The sequence below is a fragment of the Myotis lucifugus genome, unplaced genomic scaffold (assembly GCF_000147115.1).
Source record: "Myotis lucifugus unplaced genomic scaffold, Myoluc2.0 scaffold_8, whole genome shotgun sequence".
In the NCBI taxonomy this organism is placed as follows: domain Eukaryota; kingdom Metazoa; phylum Chordata; class Mammalia; order Chiroptera; family Vespertilionidae; genus Myotis; species Myotis lucifugus.
This window is the reverse complement of record NW_005871056.1, coordinates 2,573,190-2,594,338: the sequence shown is the minus strand read 5'-3', so window position 1 is coordinate 2,594,338 and position 21,149 is coordinate 2,573,190. Positions and strand designations below refer to the sequence as shown.

Below are 21,149 nucleotides of genomic sequence, written 5' to 3'. Positions count from 1 at the left end.
AGAAAAAAAGGAGAATGGTAACTCACCAAGAACCTATGTACCTAGTAAAGTTTAGTTTGTCTTGGATTATTTAAAAAAATAGGTCCAGAATTTTAGTTATCTAATTATCATCCCAATCAAATATGGTATCTGTGTGGATTCTAGATAAAAGATAAAATATTTCCAACTAATAAGACCCACTGATTGGACTGTTTGTTCCAATTTTAGTATATGTGCTGCCGAAGCGAGCACTGGACTGTTTGTTTAGAATTGGTTTTACTGGGTTTAGATAAGGAAGACTTCAATAAAGCTAACTATATAATGAGTTCCACTGATTAAAAACGTAGTTTTAAAAACTATGCTTTTGCAGTTAATTTCTAGACAAATCATAAATGTAAAGCACAAAATTGTAAATACTGTACTACTCACAGGTACTTGCTAGAGAAGTGAAACACTTGTATTCAAACTATCAAAATTCTGACCTTTCAAAATAGTAGGTTGGCTAAGACAATTTTTTGAAAATCAGCATTTACTTTTAAACTGTTAAAATGTCAATTTCAATTCTTTAAAAAAAACACCCTTACAGATAAATCTTAAAAGTTGTTCCTTTCAGTCTCAATTATTTTTTACTTTCAACTATTTAACACAGAACCAAATTTCTAAACATCTAATGAAAAACAGTTTCAATGTAAAATAAAACTAGGCAATCTAATACAGCTTGTATAGTCTTAATGTGATTTATCAATACTCAGAATTAAATTTCTATAATAGTGAAAAACTTTCAGTCTCTTCTTAGTATTCAAAACCAGCAACTTCCCACGAGACTAGAAAGTTAGAAGAGAGGATCAAACAGATTTAAGCACTGCCCGACTTCTTCTAAAATGATGCACTCTTTTATCCTAGAAAAGACAGAAACAGTCCTTTTTATTTCATTGAAAATATCCTATTAGCACTATGAACTAAGAGAGTTGTAAAAATTTTGGGTTTAAAAACTATAAATGAGAGAAAAGTGATCCTTTTTGGAAAGTATTCCTGAATTCTGATGACAAATGTATCAATGAACTAGTTTTATTCAACAATTAAAAAATAAAACTTGGTAAACTCAGAAACAGAGAACTTAGAATCACTATCATTTTATGCAGATTCTTAATTAATGATTTGGCAGTGATGACCCAAAGGTAATTGGTGAAAATATATGCAATTTCAAAAAACACTGGTTTTACTAACAAAAGTGCATTTGGTACAAATTATAGCATGAGAACAGCACTGCACTTCAATCTGAAATTCCATGCTTTTAGATTAAAAGTAAAAGTTTTGACATATTTAAAAGCATATCTTTCACCTGTGATGAAGATACATCACTCTTTGGGAAATGAAGTAAAAAATTAAAAATATATGCAACTTTTTCCTTTCATTTTATGTTGTGCAGATAGAAGGAATATGAATAAATCAGCAATAACACAATAGTATTTTCTTCTCTACATATTAGGGTGTTTTTTTAAACCCTGCCCTTTTCCTAGGGATAAATTCAGTTGTCATATAAAGAAGGGTAACTGGAAATTATTTAATTGTTAACAGGGTAAAATCTTATTTAGGTTAAAGCCCAGAAAAGTGGTTACAAACGGAAGTCTCTTCAAAGATCAGGTAGAATAAGAAAAATGATGGAGAAGCTGAAATTTAGACGAAAGATTGGAATTTACCATGGAAATAGTATATAACCTGCCTCAATGCATTTAAATTCAACAAACAATAACATTTAGCCAATCAAAATAGGTCTAAAGGCCAGATAACTGTAGGCTATCAACTTCTGATTTCTGCTTAGTGTTTCTAGCCCAGAGGAGCAAAAAACTCTGGAAGGTTCAAAAACTCTGGAAGCTTTTGTCTAATACCAGCTGAAAACTCAAGTTTAAAGACCATGTTCTGCTTTGCAAAAAAATCGTTTAAGTACTACTTATTTAACCTTCAGAACTTTGGGAAAGGAAAGCTCTGATACAATACCAGTTCTTTCCCTTTAAGTTATACTATGTAGAATGAAACAACAAAAGAACAAATTTCAACTTTAAATGAATATTTACTCCCTGTGGAAAAGATGGTAAGAACTTAATCCTGCTATGGCTCTATTCTTCTGTATTATAGAAAGTCCTTAGTATACCCTTCAAAAAAAGGCTTTAAGCTTCATTCTATGTCATTTCATAGATGGAAAAAACTATTCTCTTTCCCTGTTTTAAAACACAAAGCAATGGTTAAGAACTTCCTTTTGAATGTAAAATGGTGTAGTCATTTTTAGAAAATTCTGGAAGTCCCTTGAAAGGTTAAACATATTACCATTTGACTCAGCAATTGCATTCCTAGGTATATACCCAAGAGAAATAAAAGCATATGTCCACACAATAATTTGTACATAAATGCTGAGAGCATTACTGCCAAAAAGTGGAAACAATGCAAGTCTATTGAGTAATGAATGGGTAAAATGATATATCCATAAATAAAAAGAAATAAAATTCCGATCCATGCTGTAACACTGATGAACCTTTAAAACATTATACTAAGTAAAAGAAGCCAGTGGCAAAAAGCCAAATGTATTATTCTATACTAGAGGCCTGGTGCACGAATTTGTGCACAGGTGGGGTCTCTCGGCCTGGCCAGTGATCGAGGCCAATTGGGTCTGGCCCTCCGGGAGGAGGGACTAATGGGAGGTTGGCTGTAGGAGCTCCTGCGTTGAATGTCTGCCCTCTGGTGGTCAGTGTGCATCATATTGACCAGTTGTTAGGTCAACTGGCCAAGTAATGATGACTTAGGCTTTTATATATATATATAGATAGATACATATATGAAATGTCTAGAATAGGCAAATCCTTAATAAAAGTAGGTTAGTGGTTGCTAAGACTAGAAGAGTTGGGGGTAAATGGAGAGTGACTGCTAATAGGTAGGGGGTTTATTTTTGGTGTAACTAAAATATTCTAAAAGTGATTATGGTCATGGCTTGCAAATATACTAAAAAGTACTGAACTATACACTTTAAAGGAGTGAATTGTATTATATTCAATAAACATGTTATTAAAAAAAACAACAAAAACGCCCCTTTACTAAGCACATACAATATTATTCCCTCACTGGAGTGAACAGTTAGTTCCTTTCCATATTCACAGACTCAGAACTAAAGAGATTTTAGAGACCTTTAGTCTTGTGTCTTCTCATTTTAGACTTATAAAAACTGGAGCCTTAACAAAATTTATATGACTTGTCCAAGGTGATAAATAGAACCAGAATCAGAAACCAGACTTCTTTAAATTCAAACACCCATGTTCTCTTCCACTCCACCAACTCTCAATCAACTTCCATTTCTTTCTACTCAGCTTTTTATTGCTTCACTTTACCTCTTTGTCCCCTACAGAGTTCAAGTATGTCATCTGAGTGATCAATTTCTTTGCTCTCTTTAGTCCAATATGCACGTACTCTTAAGTTCTGTTTTCTGTATCTAAAAAAGTTTCTATTTCATCAAGTTAATATTCCCTTTCAACTCTCTTTTTTCACAAACTCTTTTAATTGTAAGCTTCTGCTAAAGGTTTGTCCCCTAAGAACAAACTATACTACATCAAGGTTTGAGCAACATAAAATGCATTACCTGGTAAAACTCACTCACAGTGGTTTACTGGGTTACAGTCAAATGCAAGAGTTCAATTAAATGTTCTATATAATCTCAAAATGTATATACCACAGGAAAAAAAGATGCTTTGTGGTTGACAAATGTGCTTTTTTATCCTGTGTGCTATTCCTTTCATACCTTGAAGTAGTCATCTTGAGTAACAACAGAGTTTCTCAGTCTGTTCTCTGGATTAAACAGACAAGATACCACCGTCTGTATGCTTCGATCCACAGATTTCTGAAACACAGACGTTTTCTGTAATCTAAAGACTATTCCTTTTACTTACTGTTAACAAGCCCTTTTTATATAAAGTTTAATGAATAAATACACTTATTTCTAAAGAATTCTTAGGGAATTCGTAATTCTTAACCACATAGAATGTCACTTAGAATGTAACTTTCCTACCGAATTCAAGAAATATTTAGAACCTTAGTGATAGAGTACTGATTTTAAAGGCTCAATTTAGTAAAACCCTAAGATATTAGCTTAAGGCTCTTTAATTTTTCCTATTAGATAAGAAATTGTGAACTCCAACATTTCTAGAAAAAAATACCCAGGATAAAAACCTGATATTATAATTATACTTTGAGCTATTTTAATACTGTTTCCAAATTTCAAATCATATATCAAATCAGGGAATTTCTTCGCCCTATATAGTTCAGTAGTTCTTGACCTTTTTTTTCCACTGAAAAACACTTGGACAAAGTTCACATACTACAATGAAAATTCTCCACTGTTACCATATTCCCACCCATTCAATTAAACATAAGACAATTCAAAAGTGAGAACACTGTTACTATAGGAATCTGCTGTAATGATTAAAAAAAAAACTGTCTACTTCAATATTTTAATTATTATTAGTGACTCCACCACTCCTGAAAACTACCATGTATAATGCTATAGAAAGAATACCATAAATAACTGCATGTTACTATTTAGCTAGGTAAATGTTTAAATTGGTAAAAAACAAAAAACAAAAAAACCACACACACACACACACACACACACACACACAAAAACACAACAAAGAACAAACATGTAGGTATAATTCGTACTAATTCCTCTTTTGCAGAATAGGAGGCTTGAGGAAACTTGCCATTGCATTCTGTTAAGTCATGTTAATACAATACTTATTAAAGTATGGTTTTAAAAAAGAATAAAAATGAAATTGGAACTGAGGAAAAGAACTAAATTAGAAATTATATTTATATACTAAAAGTTTGGTGGTGCCTGGAATTTCATCAACTTTAACATAAACTGACATATTATCAATTACTCAAGCTTTTTCATTTATGACTCCCATATTTAAATTTGGGAAAAGATGCTCACTTCTCAAAGGGCCATTATTAAAACTTGAAAAAATAAATATAAAAATATTAATAAAATTGTATGTTTGCCTTTTGTGGGCCATTTCCAGAGGATGGAATAGTAGCTTCATGAACCGAGCATTCGCTTGTCAAAATTTCAGCTCCTGAATCAACTTCATTACAGTGGTAGTTAACAGCTGCATAAACCTGCATTTAAAATGATAAAAGTATAATTAAAGGGATGTACATTAGACACATTTCTGAACAACCTATTCTTCAAAATGGTGAGATGATATTGAAAGTTTAAATGTGCGTCATGCTGAAGTTCAATTACATTACCACAGAAACTTTATTTTAAACTGAAGCTGAAATGCAATAATAAGGCAATCTTTTATTTTGAAATGTCTTTTAAGCCTCAACACAATCAGAATTGGAAGTGCTCTAAAAAAAAAGAAACTTCAAATTATAGGGAATGGAAATTTCCCAGCACCTGAGAATTTTAACTCATATTATATCCTTCAAATATCCAGTCCTGATGAAAGACAGAAGGTAATAAAGATTTAGGTATTTTAGAGGTAGCACTTTTTAAATTCCCTTTCTTATATAACATACAGCATATTACAGAAAAAAAATATTACTTTGTTTCTCTTCAACAGACATTTTTATAGGTAGGAAACTAGAAGCAGATTCAATACTAATTCTAAATCCATAGAATTAGCATTATCATAGGTATTAATACTACGTTTCTTGGGTTGTATATTCTATCAGTAACGAATTAAACAACTGTTGTATGCATGTGGCCATTGTTTAAGCAAAAACCAGCTGAGAAACAAAAAGCAGTTTCTCCCAGGGAGTATACATTTGAGTTGACAAGAAATTAATAAACCATAACACATAATGTAAAAGGGCAATTAAACATGTTTCGAGGCATACATGATATGGCAAAAGCTCAAAAAATATATTAATAGTTAAACAAAAAAATACTTAAGAACAGGAAGTATATATTTGGCTAATTCACCTTACCGGAGGTATAACATAACTCCTTTGTTCCCCAGTAGACCACTGTGGTGGCATCTTAAAAAAAAAAAAAGGAAATATTTAAATATTCATACACTTTTCACAAAAGTATCAGATAGACAATGTTGGGGTATTTGTCATGCTGGCTTCTTGAACTTTGTATAATAAAAGAAACAGAATGAAAGAAAGTAGTACTTTATGTTTCTAATACCTGAGGATTTTATTATTACTTTCATATATAAACTCTACCTTTTCCTCAATTTTTTGAGATTGGCATTCAGGAAAACTCAAAGATAGTATTCTTTGAATTTATTACCATAGATATATGACCATGGATCATAGATATAGTCATATCTAGGAGCAGAGAAATTCAGAGAACTACTGCTATCTTGTAGTAGCTAGCTAAAATAAACACTACCAAATATAACTGGAAGTCAATGTTCTAAGAATTGAGTAATAATTTTATTTCAATCTCTTCCCTGGTAAAAGTTTTAAGTCAGCCTGGTTGTTTCAGCTATTTGATAGTAAAGATGAGGAATACATAAAGGGGACACCAAATTTTGCAAGACAATACAAGAAAAAAATTACTGCTAAGTAGATTCCTGTCAAAATATCATTCCCTTATTTCTAATAATACAGGAGATTTAATTCAAAGTTTTTCTTAAATTTTAGGCATACTCAACTAATTTAAATGAAAAACTATTTATATAAAGGCCTCAATAATATTCCAAAGTAAATCATTTGTTCCCTCTTAAATTACCTGATAATTATAAACAGGCAGCTGATATCCGGTGATGACCTGAACTGGTGAAGTTGGATAAGGAGGATATGCCTGAAAATAAAAGTTTCAGAAAGAATGTAAAGAAGGAATATTTTCCCCGAAGAACAAATATATGAAAATGAAGAAATCTTAATTATTTTTCTATATGCAGTGCAGGACCCTATTTGAGGACTGGCTTCATAAAGAAAAAAATATTCTCTAGGAGGAAGGGGTAAATAAGGGAAGTGACTGATTTTGCCAGCTTATGTTTATATCATTTGTATATTTATCACCACTCAGTTCTTTCTTACATTGGTGACAAGACTTTATTAGGATAGATTTCTGTGTTAAAGTTATATTAATACATCTATTTCTCTGTAAAAATACTTTTAGGTAGTTTTGTATTTCTTTGACAATATCATGGGGGTAATGTGTAGTCAATGTATAGTCTTTCTACAAACTTATAGCTCTTTTTGTATTTTACTTCTAAAATTTAAGGGCAATATACAACCCAAAATGGGAAAGAGGCAGTAAAATATACTACATCTTTCAATAAATATTACTGATTAAAAACTTCTAGGTAGTAGTATATATGAATATAGCCAGAATAGGTAATAACACAATAAATGTTAGGAACAAGTGGTTTTTTTCTTCTAGCCATGTTTAGGACAAGAAAAATAAAAAATATACACTACACTTCAGGTAGATAGAAAATGTAAACAAAGGAGAGACACTGCAGTACTATTTATTATTCTGTTTCTTTTATGCAAATAAAATGTCTTTTAAACTGAAAAAAAGAAAATGAAGAAAATAAACACTATCATCAATAGGAGATAGTAAATATTCCACATACCACTTCAAATATTGAAGTAACCAACCAGGACCAAATTGTATGCCAGATTTATAGTTTACAAGTACAGTTAAGTCATCAGAAACCTATCCATTCTAGAACCAGAATATATCCAGAAGTCAGCAATCTTTATGGGGAGGCATCTAGACATTGCAAATAAAGAATAACTAGACAAATGGCTAACCTTAGAGAGGAATAAACAAGGCAGACTCATGAGAAAAATCTGCCTTCATATATTTTATGAGTTATTATATAAGGCAAAAAAAGGAAAAGACATGTTCTTTGTGGCTACAGAGGTCAGTTTCAAGATAAAGGTTTACAAACTATATAGAAGCAGATTTTAGCTTAGAATAAGGAATAACTAAGAATGACAGACTTACAAAAATAGATTTCCTGTAGCCTTAAGTATTCAAACAGAAACATTGTTATCACTTATTATGGAAATTGCGTATGTAATTCCACAGGGGATAAGAAGTGAGACTAGCTTACTTTTAAGGTACTCCCATCCATAAGATTTTCAATACGAATAAAATGAAAAAACAAAACAAAAAAAATCACAGGAACGTAGGTATTTCTTACCTGAACATACTGAGTTATAGGATTCATCATGGTTGAAGGCTGCATGTAAGTTTCAGCATTTGGATTACTCCAGACACTCTGAAACTGTGGTGGAGGAGGAGGATTAAAAACCAAAGGACGTGGCTGCACATGATAAGCACCTTTGTAAAGAATAAAAAGAAAACAAAGCCTATCTTTAGTTCTCTGAAAAGCTACACGTGTCAACAAGAAAAATTCCTTTCTTTACTCACATAAATTTTGCTTCCTGATTGCAGGGCCCAGTTTCAGCTTTTTACCATGGAAATTTATCTGTGACTGAAAATAGTAACAAAAGTAGAATCAATTTTGAAGTCTTTACTTCCAAGACTTTCATAAACATCCTAAATGTTCTAAAAATGTCTACTATCAGAAGATCAGTGGTAAGAACATAGTAAATTAAAAAAATTTATCCGAACCTTACCATCACTACTCAAGTGTCAAGAGGTGTCATGGAATTTGATCAAAACCTTTACATTCTGTCTCTAGTTCATGAAGCTAGATGCCCAATCAAAAACAAATAGGTTCTCACAAGTTATGTAAGATTACTCAAGTTCGGATTTCAAAAAAGAAGTATATCTATCTCTGTATTTTATATTTTTATTAATTTCAGAGAGTAAGGTGGAGGGAGAGAAAGATAGAAACATCAATGATGACAATCATTGATCGGCTGCCTCCTGCCCACCCCACACTGAGGATTGAGCCCACAATCTAGGCATATGCCCTGACAGGGAATCACTGTGACCTTCTGGTTCATAGGTCAGTGCTCAACCACTGAGCCATGCTGGCTGGGCTCTATCTCTATATTTTATATGACTGAATATGTATCTGGGACTCAAGTAATATTAAACATTGCATCCAAAATCTAATTAAAAGATTTTCCCATAAGACTACTTACTTCTACTATCTTCTGCACATCCACATCATTATAAAATGAAACAAATCCATAGCTAGAAAGGCAGATAAATGAAGTATAAAATCATCACCATAACTGAATGTTTTAAAACTTCTAGTATTCTATGAAATAATTAACAAAAGTGATAATAATAAAGTATGAAGAATACACAGATAAATATTTTTAAGATGTACATGATATTCTATAAATATTACTGCTTTTTTTTCCTTACAATTAAAGTAGTGTGAGAACCTTATTCATTAACAGGAAATTCCCATCTAGAAACCTAAATATAATTTACTGTCTATGGCAAAAAGGTTAAAATTTAAAATATGGTGAAATGTGCAAAGAAAACAATTCTTCAATAAAATTAATTAATCCACTTAAGTTAAATAAATAAAGATGGGAAATATTTAAATGCAAATACTAGGAAAACGATTAAATGAAAGAGCTGGCAGCAAACTTTTATCTCCATGAAAGAAAATAACAAAGCAACGAATTTCATTTATACAAGTACGTATAAAATACCAGTTTTGAGTTCTGCCTCTAGTAATCTACAAACTAGTTCATATGTTGTATTTTATATTTCATACTCAGCATATGTTTTACTTACCCTTTGGATACACCAGTTCGATCCGTGATTATCTTCACTTCTTTTACTGAACCATATCTAGCAAAGAAACTTCTAATTTCAGCTTCATCCATCTATAGAAAAGAATTTGACTTTAAGAGTAAATATTCAGCATTCGAAAATTTCAATTATACTATAAAAGAAGATTTGATGATGTGGAAGAACTATTTCACCCAAGTATCCTCAAACTACCTGTAGCTTTTTGTCAAAGATACTTTCAGTCCCCATAGGTTAAACACAAAACTAGTTCCAATACTGCATGAAGTACAAAATCCTTATGTTTGCAATAAGCACAAAATCCCATGATTCCTAAGACATATTTTTAAATAAATTAAATATGAATACAATACCCTAACATCAATTCCACCAACAAAAACGGTGTTTGGCATGATTTTGCCTTCAGGTAAAACATAGCCTTGGCTGGTCGTAGATGATGAGGACTGGGTGCTGGCCTCTCTGGAGATGGCTGACTTTGGAGTCTCAGAATTTGTAGCAGACTGTAATTTGGTAAACAGATATAGAGATATTACCAGTAGATATACAGGCAACCATACAATGTGAACTATAATTTTTTAAAGTATAAAACATTTTCATATAAATTATTTTCATTTTAAATTAGTTATCAATATAGCTTAGTTCAGGCTCAGGTGTAATCACAGCGGATCAGCATGAAATATTAACAAAAGGGTATATAGTACTTACTTAACCTTAGTGTTGCTCATTGCCATTTCTTATGGTAGAATACTGATTTTATATTGAGTTTGTGAAAATACTATGTGAACTGGTAAAAAATAATTAGCAAATTCAGGTTTGTAAAAAATTAATTTATTAAAATTATCCTATTCTATGCCAATAAGCAAATTTTCATTTTATAAGTAACTTATTAAAAAGTATGGTAAATTTTTTAAAAGATAAAATTTTAAAAGCTGCATAAGAAAGAAAACAAAAATTTAGGTTTAAAATAATTTCTAGTCTTATTTTTCTATTCACCAAAATTAACATGGATTTTATAATTAGATCTAGAGGCCTGGTGCATGAAATTCGTGCACGGATAGGGTCCCGAGGCCTGGCCGGGGATCAGGGCTGATCGGAGTCTTCCTTCCCCCAGCTGCTGGCTGCTGGCCAGTGCCTTCCTTCATTCCACACCACACCCTGGTGATCAGTGCTTGTCATAGTGAGCAGTCTAACTCCTGGTCGGTCGAACTCCCGTGGGGACAATTTGCATATCAGCCTTTTACTATATAGGATACTCCTTGTGTTAGTATGCTTGCTTACTTTGGAAAGGACCACAAAAACATTACGTGCTCACATATAGCTCCTAATAAAAAAGGGCTTATCATCCTTTATCCCTAATGCTAAGATGTTCAAAGCATCTTTTGAAATAACATTATCAGTCTTACTGATAATTTTAATTTTCACAGTGGGCTGCTAGATATATACCATCTTTATTTTCAGAAAAAGAGACCCACATATGAAACTCATTGTTTTCCTGGATTCTGGTCAGAACTCTGTCTTTAGTCTTCCCACACTAAGGTTAATGTAAATTTCTCTGAAGCAGAATTTATTGGTAATATATTCTGGAAAGGTAGTATAGCATGCCCCACACTGAGGATCAAGCCCACAATCTGGGCATGTGCCCTAACTGGGAATCGAACTGGACCTTCTGGTTCATAGGTCAATGCTCAACTACTGAGCCATGCGCCGGCATGGCAGAAGGATGCTTTTTTAATTCACAGGTATAACAACAGGCCATAAAACTGTGCCATATTATAAGGGGTCATGTTAATGTATTGATTCTCTACCAGGGGAGATTTTGCAGGATAGGGGCATTTTTGGTTGCCACAACTGAGTGCTGCTAGATTGAGGCCAGGGACACAATAAACATTTATAATGCAAAAGGCTGCCCACCACAACAAAGAATTAACTAGCCCCACATTTTAATAGGGTCATTTTTGAGAAACACCATGATAGTGTTGCCAGAACTGAAGAGAAACAGTTCTAATTCTCATATTCTATTTATAAAAGTAAAATGGGTATTTGAAACAACTAACAGTGATTTGGGAAAAAGAGAAAAAATCCATTAGATATTATAGGAAGTTTGGCTTGGAGTTGGGTGTACAGATTGGCTGCCTGCTTAATTGGGATATTAAATATAAAATTCATCAAATTATTTTTACCAGTTGTCATAATGCCTTAAATTAAGGCACCATCATGTCCTAGTCCTTAGCCAGCAGGTGGCGCTCAAAGCTAACAAAGTAAGCAAAGTACTCCATTTTAACAAGACTGAACAACAAGGATTTTAAAACTCCTACTGTGTGTATTTATATATAACTAGAGGCCCAGTGCATGAATTCGTGCTCCGGTGGGGTCCCTTGGGCTGGCCTGCGGGGATTGGGCCGAAACCAGCAGTCCGACATCCTCTGAGGGGGTCCTGGATTGTGAGAGGGCACAGGCCAGGCTGAGGGACCCAACCGGTGCACAAACATGCAACCAGGCCTCTAGTATGCATATAAAATCTTTGGTTAATCTCTTCCCGCCCTCCTGCCTTCCCCTTCCCTCTGAGATTTATCAGTCCGTTCCATGTTTCCATGCCTGTGTGATGAGCATCTGCCCCCTGGTGGTCAGTGAGTGTCACAGCTACTGGTCGCATGTTCGAATGTTTTGACACTTAGCATATTAGCCTTTTATATATATAGACTGTAATTTATATATACAATATCCATAACCAACAGGAAACCTTTAGTTACTTTTAAACTATTGCCAAAAATACTCCACAGTAAAGCAAAAAGATTAGTGCTAAAGTACCAATCTTAACCATCAATAGTATGCAGTAAATAAATTACATGTAAATTGTATGTAAGAAGTAATTATTTTTCTTAATTACTGAAATGAACAATGCTGAGATATTAAATAGGGTTGAACTTGGCCATCATATATAAAATTTTCATCACTTCTATTTATAGTATATATTTCCTGTAATAGTTAGTTGGATAACCAAATGACAATGATAACTAAAAGCTGAAATAAACATTGGTAATAAAACTCCTGGGATGTCAGCTCTTTAACAATATTATTTCATTCAATTACTACATGCAGGCAAACTGAGCTCTATATACACTGACCCAAAAAAAGTCTACAATTTGTATGCATCAGTTATATCCATAGAAGCTAAAAAGGAGAAAAGCAAAAACTAAGGAAATAGACAATCAGAATAAAACCTTTAAAAAAAAGTCAAAGAATAAACTATTGGGGGAAAAAATCCAAAACAATAAACAATCCTGACAAAGCTAAGCAAGAAAAAGGACAAGAAAGCAAAAAGACACATTAGTTGTAAAAAGGAGGCTATGACCACAGATTACAAGAAAATGCTATTATATGCTCTATGGGAGTAAATTTGGAAATCTTGATGAAATGGCTAACTTTCTAGAGAAACAAATTTTTTAAAAAATCTTAAGAAATGATTCCTAGGTTAGTTTCACTGGGAGTTTGTTTTTTCAAAATGTAAAGAGATCATTTGTGTGTATAGATGGGGATAGGAAGGGCACCAAGACAGAAACAGTGGTAAATAGAAGAGGAAGTAGAAGAGAAAGAAAATTCAGTTTTCATAAAATAAAACTTTTTGGAGGAAAAAAAAGAGTACTTCTCAATTCATTTTACAAAATTACCACCATCTCAATAACAAAACTTAATTAAAATGGTCCACTCCTGCCCCCAACAAAGATGTGAAATTCAAACAATATATAAAAATATATAATTAAGTACAATTTATATTGGAAATGCAAGGATGGTTCATTCTTAGGAAAGCTATTATTGCAATTCACCAATGAAAAAATATTTGATAAAATACAGCATTCCTTTTTAAATTTTTAAAAAACCCAAGTACAATAGAAACAAGAATCTTATTTGCTATCAATCTAATTCTAAGTCATCATCAGGCTTAACATGAAACATTATATACTGATTTCCTTTGAAATTAGGAATAAGGGCACTTCCTTATGGCCACTAAATTTTTCTAGTCTATAATGACAAAGGGTTAATATTAATATAGAGTTCTCATAGATCATTAAGATAAGGAAAAATATCCAAGTAGAAAGGTAAATTAAGAATTTATATTTTAAAAGTTAATGACAAACTTCAATTTAACTAATAATAAACAAGCACATCAACATGGTGAAGTATTTTCCAGCTACCAGATTGGCAACTTAAATGGAGAATAGGTCACTCTACGCACCATCAATGGGAATATATACTAGTACATATTTTATCAAGAGTCACTTGGAAAGATGTGCAACTTAAAATTGTTATAAAATGGGCAAAACATACCCTGTGATTCCACTCCTAGCAATTTATTTCAAGGAATTAACAGAATAAGCATGTCAAAACATTTACACAGAAATTCTCATTATAGTATTGTTTTTTATAGCATTATTTTAATATTAAAAAAATTATTCATTATAAGGGAATTTGCTAAAACAAGTAATAATACAGTCTTATACTCTAACATTATAAGTTCAAAATTATTTTAAATTTATCTTTGGAAATAATATCCACTATATTAAGTGAAAGATGCAAGTTGTAAAATAGGATTATATATAGTATGGTACAACTTTTGTCAAATAAAATTTACCTATTTATATGCAATACATGCACTGGAAGGGCATAGACATAAAAATTTTAACGGGTTTTGGGACTAAGATGGACCTCTATTTTCTTATATTGATTACTTTCAAATGAGATAATGTTACTTTTATAATCAGAAAAAAGTCAATAACCTATTACCGTTGTCCTCCTTTTCCTCTAAAAATAGAGAAATGGTTGTAAATAACTTACAGTAACGCATAGTGATTATTAAATATGAACTACGTTACAAATAGTTACAAATTACTTGCATATAATTATAAATTTTTATTCCAACATTTATACTCATGAAAGTTGTATATAAATTTCCTTCCTCTGCCTCTTAAAATAGAGAGAATAACAATTATTATACTATCAGTAACTACTCATGATATTTAATGCACTTGCGGCTTCCTGGTTGGTCAGCAGTGTTCCCAGAGTTCTACCTTGTGGTGGGGCGGAATCAACTCCATCTATTTACCACGACTCACGTCCGTGTACAACCCGCAGAATGTGACTGTGCGTACACTTGGTTTAAAGCTCCTGGTTTATCTAGAGATGAAAACTGTCCCCAAGAGTAAACATTTTTGAACTTCCCACATTTCCGGTCCCTCGGAAGCAAAGGCAGCTCTCTCTACCGGGGAGCGGAAATGCCGCCCCCTGAGGCCCAGCCCCGCCCGTGGAGGGCGCCTCCGCCCCCGCCTGTCGAGAGCTGCCTTTGCAGGAGGAGCCGCCACGAAAACACTTCAGGCCCAGCCCCTTGCTTAGCTCACAGGCCGCTCCCTTCGAGACGCCCCCCCCCCCGCCCCCGCCCCCACACACAGGAACCCACCGTGGCCCCCAAGCCTCACACGGACCAGGAAGGAGCCACTTTCTGAGGAAACGCCAGCTCTCGAAGTCCCCGAGCGGGTCCCTCAGAAAGTCTGCGCCAGGGGGCTTCCGGTGGCGACAGCCCGACGCCATCTCAGAGGCCCTCACCTCTCTGCATAGGGTGAGCTCGGGAAGGGACGCTGGTGGGTGGGGGAGGGGGGAGCCAGGCACCCCGCACCCCACGACCTGGCAGATCCCCACAGGCTAGTTTGCGCCGTGGCGGGAGGGGGTGACGGCATGAAGGCCGCGGGCCTTGCACGTGGTCAGCGGAGGCCGCGCCCTTCCACCACACCTCGGGCTTCGGGCTCCTCCTCGCCTGCCCCAGGTGCCATGTAGTCCGCCCCCCGCCCCCCACCTACATCTTCTTTCTCCCCCCCACTCTTAGGCCGCGGCCTCGGGTGCACCCGGGCAGGCGCCTCAGACAAGAAGTCCAGGTGACCCCACTTCCGGTCCCCCTCCGCGCCTCGCCTTCCCCCCAAAACTGAGTTTCAGCCGCCCCTCAGGCCTTCACCACTCACCATGATGGCGGCAGCGAGCAGTTCCGCTGACAGGGCTCGAGGACGAGGAGCAGAGGCTGCTCCTCCGGCACCACGCGTGGGTCTGCTGTTAGGTCCGCTGGTGCCCGCTGCCCGGCCTCGACTGGACAGCGGAGAAAAGCCCGAGAAGAAAGGAAAGTCAGAGGTGGAGGCAGCGAGGCTCCCGAGTCCCGAGAGCCGCCGCGCGAGGCTGAGGGGCGCAGGGCACTGCGGCGGCCAGGGGGGCTCTGGGAAGCGCTCCTGCGCCTGCTCGGTCCTGGGGCTCCACTCGTCAGAGCCGCCTCAGCCAATGGGTGACAGCTCCCCGCCCCCTGCGGAGGGGAGGGGGGGGACCTGCGGGGGATGTCGGCGGCCCGTGGGGGTGGACGTGGGGGGCCTCACAGGGGATGCGCGCGGGCGAGGGCAATGTGCAGCCGGGAGCGCCGCCTTAAGATAGACAGACAGACGGACTGACCCACAGACTCCACACTTCACCCCGAGAGCGCCTTCGGAGCCCACTTGAATTTATTATGCACATTCAAATATATGTTAAAATTGAAAAAGACATTTTAATATGTTCTGGGCTCTAATTTCAAAATGGCGTCCTGAATGCAGGGGATTCGTCCCGTCACGATTATCCCTATCGCTGGTCCCTAGATCAATGGAAATGCCTGCAGAAATAGAAAATAGAAACAAGTCTAAGCAGAATAGGGGACAAAAGGTAAAAAGAAACGAAACATGGACGCCTTTCTGTCAAATTGTAGATTGGATTAGATTAGATTAGGAAAAATAACCAGCTTTGTCAGGCCATTCGGGATGTTCGTTTTTTAAAGAAGCGTTATTGAATTGCCTGCAATTATCAGGTATCACAGATGCAGGAGTTAACAAAACGGGCATGTGTATGTGTACATATATATTCCGTTGGGAGTTTAAATTGTAAGGGGGAGTTTATCTTCCAGGCCTTCCGAGAAGCAGCGAGACCTGCCGAGAGGATTCTAGAACTTTCTCGGGGTCAGGGAGACAGTGCCGAGAGCAGGGCGAGCTGTGGGGTGGTCGGGGGAGCAGATCGCAACTCTGGGAACCGCTCTGATCGCCGGTCCCCACAGCGGGTAACTGACCAAGACTGTTACCTTCAAGCTTCACTTTTGTGCGAATGGAAGGGGCGACACTGTTCCTGTGAGACGGCGGAACGGCGGACTTCGGGAGCCTGCGCAGCTGTGTCACCACCAGCACCGCGCACGATCGGGTACAATAACCACTGACCTTCATTTTAATATGCCCTTAACCCATAAAAAATGAAGTGAAATCCTGAGATGCAAGAAGTTAGGAGGAAAGCCAGAGCAGTGGCCTTTTTCACTGGGTCTCCTCCGGCCCCGGAGATGAGGGCTGGAGTGCAGGGTGACCAACTTTCCTGACTTGAGCGCTGAAAAACCCCATTTCCCCGAAAAACCACGTCCCAGGCAAACCAGGGTGGTCGGCCATCGCAGGTGAGGCAGCGGCGGTTGGTCTCCATAAGCCGAGGCCTGGAAGTGCGGGGCGGATGGTCGGGGTTTGGAGTAACCCAGAATCTGAGCTGAAACTGAATATCCTACCAAAGGCCGTTGTCCCCGAAAGAGAGCGTCCTTTCCTGAAGGCGGAGGAGGGACAATACAGCGCGCCCGGTGGACAAGCAGAGGAGGACGCTCGTCTCATTTCTGCATGAAAAGAAAAGATTTAATTCTGATGAAATTTTGAAACCCCAGACCTGAATTTCACCAAAGCACTTATGTTTTGTTGGACTCTCAAAATCTAGAAGTTGATCCCCCTACCCCCACTTCCTCCCAAAAGAGATCCCAGACAAGGTATATCTGGAATGCCTGGCAACAACAAACAAAACCAACCCGGAGAGGCATTTCTGTAAAAGCCTGAAGCATTCTCATAAGAAAAGGACTCTTTAAAGATAAACTCACAATGAGAAATTATAAAAAACTATCATAAATAAGAATGGCAGACAACAAAAAAAAGATTAAAATGCCAAAAAGTTAAAGAAGAAGCTTCTTTTGGGGGTGTGTGTGTGTGTTATGTCTTTTATCTCAACTTATTTGGAGTAATACACTCTATTTTAAGGTTATTATTCTATTTAAAAGTCTAAAATAATACCTTTACTCTCCTCTTGGATAATCCAAAGGCCTTAGGATGTTTTTAAAGCTGCACACGGCCCTCCCTCCCAATTTATAAGGTACTAGAGGCCCAGTGCACAAAATTCGTGCACGGGTAGGGTCCCTAGCTGCTGCCGGCTGGGGGCATCTTCCTTCCCCCAGCCACCTGCCATTGCTGCCACTGGCCCCGCCCCCTGGTCGAACTCCCGGTCCAGGGGACAATTTGCATATTAGGCTTTTATTATATAGGATTATTATTCACTATTTTAGTTCTATCATGTTTTCCTCCTATAAATTAGACATGTTTTTTAGACCCTCCCACATGTATAAAAATGGTTTGCGTACCAATTTTTTTGCATACCTCAGTTTGTTCTTCAGAGTATTTGTGCCTGAAGTAAATTCTATGGAATTTTCTTTAATGAGAATGGTAAGTTCTCAGATTTTTTTCTACCTGAAATTCTTTCATTTTGCCCTTTTTCATGAAGATAATTTTACTAGATATAGTATGATTCTACATTCACAGTTGTCTTTTTTTGGTCTCAGAATAGTGAACATATTCTACTTTCTTCTGGTTTCTGTTGATACTAAGAAATTCGCTGTCAGTCTAATTGCTGGTTATGATCTGTTTTTCTTTGGTGTTTTGAAATTTCACAATGATGTGACTGGGTGTGGAGTTTTTAAAATTTCTCTTCTTATGAGTTTTTGAGCTCTCTGGATTTGTTGGTTAGCTTTCAATAACTTAAAATATTTGACCCATTTTAAAAAAATATATATTTTATTGATTTTTTTACAGAAAGGAAGGGAGGGGGATAGAAAGTTAGAAACATTGATGAGAAAGAAACATCGATCAGCTGCCTCCTGCACACTCACTGCTGGGTATGTGCCCGCAACCAAGGTACATGCCCTTGACCAGAATCGAACCTGGGACCCTTGAGTCTGCAGGCTGACGCTCCATCCACTGAGCCAAACCGGTTAGGCCCCCCCCCCTTTTTTTTGTCAAAGATTAATTGGTTAAGGAATTTAACCTAGTTTTTATATTTCATATTCCATAAGCAATTCTTATAGTCATTTTTGTTTAGATCATGACTTTTTCAAAGGTTGGTGGTATTTTCTTGCAATTTGAGAAATCTTCATTTAATAGAGAAACAAGAAGTGTTATTTAAGATCACAATTGTTTGTAATCATTTCAGTGTGTTCACTTGGTAGCATCATTCATATAAATTCAAAAATAAATCTCATATAATGCTTCCTCATCCTTTAGAACAGCGATTTTCAACTGATGTGCCACAAGAATTTTTAAAACATGCAATACCTGACTATTTAGTAAGGGGAACTGACCTCTTTTCCCTTAGATTGTCAAAATTTAAAAATGACTACAGCCAATACAACAATAGCTGTCTGGAGTGAATGAATCAAAATTATACCTATTTTTTGTCACATTGGCAAAATATATATTTTTTGGTTCACTGCAAAATTTTAGTAATTAGTTAATGTGTGCCCTGATATGAAAAAGGTTGAAAATCACTGCTTTCGAGGTTGATAGGACAGGGAGAAAAAAAATAGCTTTTTAAAAATCTCCTTCGTCAGTTCTCTTGTACTCCTAAAGCCTGGGATTTTGGATAAAAAACTTACAATCAGGAAAGCACTCTTAAACTTCATTTAATTGCAAACCATTTTCATGATTTTTGTTGTATCTGCTCTAAAATCTCTACATTATTATTTACCTAATTTTTAAAAAACTGACTCAATGTTTTTCTACTTAATAATATTTATGAAATCACATTTATTGTGTAGGTTACATTTTTTTAGCAATGCACATTAAAATAAATATATAAGTATTAAAATTTAAAATAATACTTATCTGTGGTTCTCTTTAGATCACACTCTCAGGGCAACAGGTAGCAGCATACTTTTGGAAAATTCTGGATTAGGAGAACTCTTTATCTGGTCTTTGGAAATGCAAAGTTAGGTCCAACGCATGAGGGAGGTGGAGTGTCAAGTTTTCTGCATAATAAATGAGAGTAATTGAATTTTAAGGGGGAAACTAATAAGCAAGGCTCACAAAATGGAAGTCTGGGAATCTGGAGAAAAAAATAATTTTGCAAAGTGACAAGAAATTGTAGTCTGCTTTGAAAAATGCTATCTGGAATCATCTGGAGGCTTTTAAAAGTTTGTATTTCCAGACTAATTAAATCAGCTGAAACCCAGACATTGGTGTTGTGTGTGTGTCTGTGTGTGTGTGTTTAATGCTTCTTAGAATACTCCAATACACAACCAAACTTAAAACTCTTTGCTATAGAGCTTTGCTACTCTGTGTGGTCCAGACCAGCAACTTTGCATCACCTGGGGGCTATGGAATCTCAGGCCCCTCTTCTAGACTTAATGCATCAGAATCTGCATTTCAACAAGACCTCCAGTTGGTTTAGAAGCACATTAAAGTTCAGGAAGTACTGACATAAACAACTTGCATCTTTGGATTTGAGAATGCCTACCTTACAGAGAGAACCTGCTTTCCCAGCCTCTCTTGCAGCTAGAGTTGGGCATATGACCTAACACAACACCAATGATATACTCACCTAAATTTTGAATATGGGACTAATAATGCAACAAAGCAGTGACTGCAGAGAAAACATTCTGGAGAAGGGTGGCAATAGCAGCAGCAGCCATGGCATCAATTACAAAGTAGCCACATCCACTTCTGTCAGTTGTGCAAACTGTGATGCAATTCAGTGCACAGTGGTGGCTGCTGAAGTTTCTTCACTGGACCAGTTTTGCAGCATGATTCCATGTGTCATTCCTGGAAATACAGACTCCCAGCCTGATTATTTAGTCCTTTCTGAGATTCCTTTCCTGCTTACATCAGCCAAAATTAAGGTGCTTGTTCAAAATTAAGGTGCTTGTTGCTTGCAATACAGAACCTTGAATGAAATAGGTAATGAGAGAGGTCGACCAAAGCATTTTTAAGACAAGGGTTAACAGCTAAAATTTTTATGGCTTTTGCTCTGTGACCCCACATCATAATGCCCCCTGTATTGCACAAATGCTTTGTGCCAGTAGCGTTTTGTGAGGGATGTCAAGGAAAAGGTCCATTTTCCTTCCTCTGTAACGTGTTATAGACAGGACTGCATTCAGGGCAGCAAGATGATTCACAGATGAAATAATTCAGCAGGAACAGAAGCTCAGAGCATGAAGTGAGCTGGAATAGCATAAATCATACTCCCAGAATTCCCAGAGAGATAGGAAGAGGCGTATGCTATTCCCACTGTATGTGGGCTAGAGTTTGAGCCAATTCCATTTAAATCTCAAGGTATGGTGCCTCAGCTTCTATTG

General features: G+C 36.5%; 1 protein-coding gene across 1 annotated transcript; it reads right to left on the bottom strand.

The window, feature by feature from the left end:
• Window positions 1-310: 310 nt before the first annotated feature.
• Window positions 311-10,407, bottom strand: DAZL (deleted in azoospermia like). Its single transcript, XM_006083914.1, has 11 exons — window positions 10,387-10,407; window positions 10,030-10,176; window positions 9,662-9,753; window positions 9,052-9,103; window positions 8,369-8,432; window positions 8,139-8,278; window positions 6,710-6,781; window positions 5,956-6,006; window positions 5,023-5,139; window positions 3,764-3,862; window positions 311-878 (listed from the first exon to the last, which is right to left on the bottom strand). The coding sequence occupies exons 1-11, from the start codon at window positions 10,405-10,407 to the stop codon at window positions 825-827; spliced, it is 909 nt and encodes a 302-aa protein (XP_006083976.1). The 3' UTR covers window positions 311-824.
• Between the last annotated feature and the right edge of the window lie 10,742 nt (window positions 10,408-21,149).

What these genes read in the sequence shown, in the direction of transcription:
- DAZL (XM_006083914.1), bottom strand. Translation starts at nt 10,407, where the DNA reads ATGGCAATGAGCAACACTAAG. An exon ending in CGAACTGGTGTATCCAAAGG is followed by an intron (nt 9,104 to 9,661) that starts GTAAGTAAAACA and finishes CTGCCTTTCTAG; the next exon opens with CTATGGATTTGTTTCATTTT. An exon ending in CTATAACTCAGTATGTTCAG is followed by an intron (nt 6,782 to 8,138) that starts GTAAGAAATACC and finishes TTTTATTTTCAG; the next exon opens with GCATATCCTCCTTATCCAAC.